At 44.7% G+C, this 4,617-nt stretch overlaps 1 protein-coding gene across 1 annotated transcript; it reads right to left on the bottom strand.

Moving 5' to 3' along the window:
• Positions 1-408: 408 nt before the first annotated feature.
• On the bottom strand, positions 409-3,726 carry NDUFA4 (NDUFA4 mitochondrial complex associated). The gene is made up of 4 exons (XM_054385044.1): positions 3,593-3,726; positions 2,857-2,945; positions 2,499-2,559; positions 409-623 (listed from the first exon to the last, which is right to left on the bottom strand). Exons 1-4 carry the CDS (start codon positions 3,632-3,634, stop codon positions 567-569), a joined length of 249 nt encoding a protein of 82 aa, XP_054241019.1. The 5' UTR covers positions 3,635-3,726; the 3' UTR covers positions 409-566.
• Positions 3,727-4,617: the final 891 nt, after the last annotated feature.

Raw genomic sequence — 4,617 nt, forward strand, 5'->3', positions numbered from 1 at the left:
TAAAAAAAAGGAAAGAAATTAAGTCTTTTATAGAGGACTTGGTCTTTTCTGGGGCTTATGTGGGTTTTTTAATTCCCTCCAGCAACATATGGTAACATCTGTTGCCTTCCTTCTGGACAAGGACTTGTTAGCATGGACTTGTCGCTACCAAAACTTCTTAAAATGAAAAATTCAGGTGCAATAAGAAAATGTATATACACACACACACAAGCTTACAAGCTTTCAAGTCCTTGTAGGCTAGAATTTTGCATGAATAAGCAATTATTTTCTAGGTGTAAAATCCATCAAGACAACTTTGCTTTCTTGTTGAGGAAACATGAATTGTCTTCAGCTTACCATCTGACTGTGATACAACAAACAATACGAGGACATTCTCATTTTGCAAAACGAAAGAACAGACACTTCCAAGTTTCAAACGTTTATTAAGCCTCATCAAAACACTTTCAAACACATGCCCATGTGCAGTGTGAGGCAAGTTGGATTATTTCCAGGATGATTAAGTGTGACAATTGTACGGACGGCTTCCGGAAGACCTTCTGTGCAGCTTAGGGAGATCAGTGTGGTGTTCAGAAGTCAGGACGGTCCTTTTTAAATTTGCTGTAGTCTACATTAACTGAGTAGAACTAGGAGAGGGAGAGAAAAGAATAAGTAAGAAGCCTGAATATTCATTTTTCATGAAATTTACTAAAAACTTTGAATTCATCAAGAAACTGAAATAAGTCTGTACACTACAGAGTAATAAATAAATTTAACGGCAGTAGCTTTCTAACATTATCTTCATGCTACATACAATATTAGAAGGTCTGCCATGCTCATGTCTATGACTAGAGAAAAACCCATGGTGTCTCCTCTTTAAACCCCAGAATGAAAAGCCAATTTCACAGGAAGTTCTTGCAGTACTGATGAGTTTATCCTTTTTTTGCCCCAAATCTATGTGCTTCTGTATACCAAAGGCTAAGACCTAGCTTGCCAAGTGACAGAAAGCCAGGCATAGGTGAACAGATACTGGCACATGAAAACATTTAAACCCATGCTCTAAAGTTTGGTTTAAGTAGCTGCATCTATTAACTACAAAGTCTGACAAGAAGGAAGGAAAGTAACAACAGATCCTTTCACAGTTTGTATTAATAAAGTTGGATCCTGTTATGAGCAATTCAGAACAGCCGAAATAGTCACTGACCACAATGACCTAACAGACTAAAAGCTATTTTGGCAGCCCAGCCAGACTTGACAGCAAACATGCAATGCTATTGTTTAAGAGGAAAAAAAAAATAGCTATTGGCTTGATTACTTTTATTTATGCCCAAGTTTTATTTTTGTTTTTTAATTTCCTCAGAGAAAACAAAGCAGCCTACAGCACATTCAGACTACAGCTTTCTGTGCAACTCCCACACAGAGGAGTCTTCAGGAGTCAGGTCTTCAACTTAGGAACTCAGGAACACTGAGGAGGTTGATATTACAAAGAGAAGTATACAAAAGAAAAATGATTCCCTCAGAGGCTGAAACTTCTTGTTACCAGCACTTTTTACTAAAGTCACCATCATTTCAGAGTATCTGCCTTTCCATTTCCCACAGTGCAGATCTGGCAAAAAAAAATCCCAAATGATACACACACCCAAATATGGTAAGGCTTGAGCTTGTGTTTTCATGCTAAGACAGAAGGGGAATGCTACATAAGGCATGCACTCTGAAAGAATTTGTGCCACGCACTATGTTGAATTTGCCTCTTTTAGATGCTTAAGAAACAGCAACATTCCAGAAGCAGCAAAGAAAACAAAGTATGATGCTCCCCCTTGGACTTTCAAGGGAAATGCAAAATATTTTGTTTTGGTGTATGGGGGTTTTGGGTTTATTTCAATGATCAGAATAACAAGACATGATACTGAACAGGCACTAGCTTTGAAAATACAATGGGCTTGCTTTTTTTCGTTGTTTGAAAGTAATTTTAAAATATTCTTAACAAGAATAAATAAAACACCACTTCATACATCTGATTTCTGTAGACTACCAAATGTTTTACACACCTTTTCAGGCGTTCTTATTAATAAAGTAACTGGAATTTTACTCAAAGAACACTTCTATAGCATCCACTTACTTACAGACAATTTTCAAGCAAGCCATGGAACTGACTACGGTTTAACACTGACATTTTCCTGCTTTGCTTCTCATAAGCAAAGCCAGCAGTTTCTGTAATTCAGAACTTACATGAGGTTTTGTCCTCCACATAGTTCATTTCTATTATGAGGTAGTCTTACCACAGATAATTTCTTTTTCTTTCAATGCAACTTCTGTAAGGTCTCCTTTCATCCCATCATTAACTATCTCGAGCAATATTTTAAATCTAAAGTTCATCTCTCTGTGTTCTAGAAACAGAGATCTTGCACAACACAGGTAGCACATCACTCTTTCAGCTACATTCAATTATAGTCACATGCCCTAAAGCAGCAGGCTCCCCCTTTGATATTACATTTCTTAAAAATCTGTATTTTTAATTTTACCTTGTACTGGTCACTGGGAGCCATTTTCTGCCAAGGTTCTGGATTGTTTTTCCTGTCCCAGCTATTGAGAGAAATGCAACATATGACAACTTAAAACAATGACAGCACCTTCAAAATAAATAAAATTTGTGTTTTATGGTTATCAGACCATGGAATACATTTCCACAGAAAAAGACACAGTCCTCCATCAGCAGTCTCTAAGCATCATGCAGGAAACAAACAAATCTCCAAATTCAGGAAAAATCCACACAATGAATGCCAGTGTTATTGGAGCATGACGCTAAGGACTTCAGAAACATAAAGATCAAGGCAGTGAAGTTTCCCTTAGCATACGCACTGTGAATGATTATATACATACCTGACATCAGGGTTGAACATGGCCAAGCGCATGAGATACAGGCCTGCGCCAATGCCTCCAGATCCAATGATCACAAATAGAGGGATCAACTACAACAACAATGAAAACGTCACACCACAATATAGGAAAATGCCATTATTACATGAATTTTGGACAAAAATAATGACAACTTAAAGAACAAGGTTACACACTGAGCCATAGCACACTGTCCTCTAAAGCCCTGACATAAGCTCCTCGTATTACAGGACACCTCTGGGGGCAGAGAGCTACTAAGCAGCTAGGAAGAGACAGACGTGAAAAAATACTGCTACATGCTTAACAACCCAATAAACATGAGTCCTTCCACTGCCTAAGAGAGCCCACACCATCTGTACCACTAACAATAAAGTAAAAAAGTGGGAGTGAGGGGGTGTAAGAAAAGAGGTAAGAATGTAGAGCTACCTTGAGCCTTGCTGCTGCAGCATGAGAAAACGCACACACGTACTACAGGAAAAAGGGGACCTGACCGTGTCTCGCCGACCAGCCCTGATCTGCCCACACGCCGTCAGCCCTGGCCCACCCGAGAGGGAGGTGGGCCCCTTTCTCATCCAGAGGGAAAGGAGACGGAAGACCGAGGAGTGGGGCGACCGGCGGGGCCGGTGCCTACGACTGGCAACAGGGGAGGGCGCAGGGAGAGGGCGGCGGCCGCTGAAGCCGAAGTGCCCCCGCAGACAGGGCGCTGCCGCCGGGTACTCACGCTGGGGTGTTTCTTGGCGTGGGTGAGTATAACGCGAAACATGGCTGCAGCGGGCGCAGCCGAAGATCTCACTCTCTACAAGGCTCCGGAGCCGTCCTCTCCGTTCAGCTGCCAAGGCCCAATGTCACCGAGGCCCCCTGTCTGGCAGGTGCCCGCCGCCGTCGCCGCAGCCCGGATGTAGCAGGTCCGGCGTTTGCCTGTCCGCCGTCCGCCGCGGCAACCCGACTCGGCGCCCCGCCGCGGTGTCCCGTGCCAGCACCGCCGAGCTCCCTGGGCTTCGCAGCTGCGGCGGCAGCACGGCCCCCGGGCGGCTAGCTGGCAACACGGCTAGCAGAGCAGGCAGCTGCGGAGACACCCCTGATCCGCTCCGACGCGGGCAGCCGAACAGGCACCAACGCTGCCTCGCCCCGCCTGCTGCTGGGAGCTGCGCGGGCAGCGCCTGCAATGTGGGCAGAGCGGGACGCGCCAGGTAGGGCGCGGGGACCTGGTGCAGCCTAAAGGTCTCCAACAGGCGGTTGCTGAGGGCTGCTGCTTGCCTCTCGTGCTGCCGTCGAGCCTCCGCCACGCAAGCAGGAGCCAGAAGCCGCCACAGCTTTCCCGAAAGGCGCCTCTTGTCTGCTCGGTGGCAACGGCACCGTTCTGTAGGTGTGCGGCGGTGTGTGAGGGCATAGGCCTACCGCCGCCTTTGCCTTCTCTAGAAGGCAAACCTCGCTGTACAGGTGTGTCTGGAGGCACCCAGGCTAAAACCTGAGGGGGTGGCTTAAAGTTGAGACGAGAGCGTAATTGTCTTGCAAAAGATAAAAAGAGTGACATAAAGCTTCCAATTCTTCTGCTACAGTTAGGGTGGCAAAAGTTGGGCACATACGCAGCACTAAGAGGGAACTTTGGTTTTGAAATTTAACAGACAATAATAATGAAAAACTACTTTTGGCAGTGAGATTTGTAACGAAATTGTACATATTTTGACCAAAGTTGGGTTGGATTCATTATTTTTCATGTTAGGTAATTATAAGCAGCAGGGCTAC

The sequence above is a fragment of the Indicator indicator genome, chromosome 11 (assembly GCF_027791375.1).
Source record: "Indicator indicator isolate 239-I01 chromosome 11, UM_Iind_1.1, whole genome shotgun sequence".
NCBI classification, from domain to species: Eukaryota; Metazoa; Chordata; class Aves; order Piciformes; family Indicatoridae; genus Indicator; species Indicator indicator.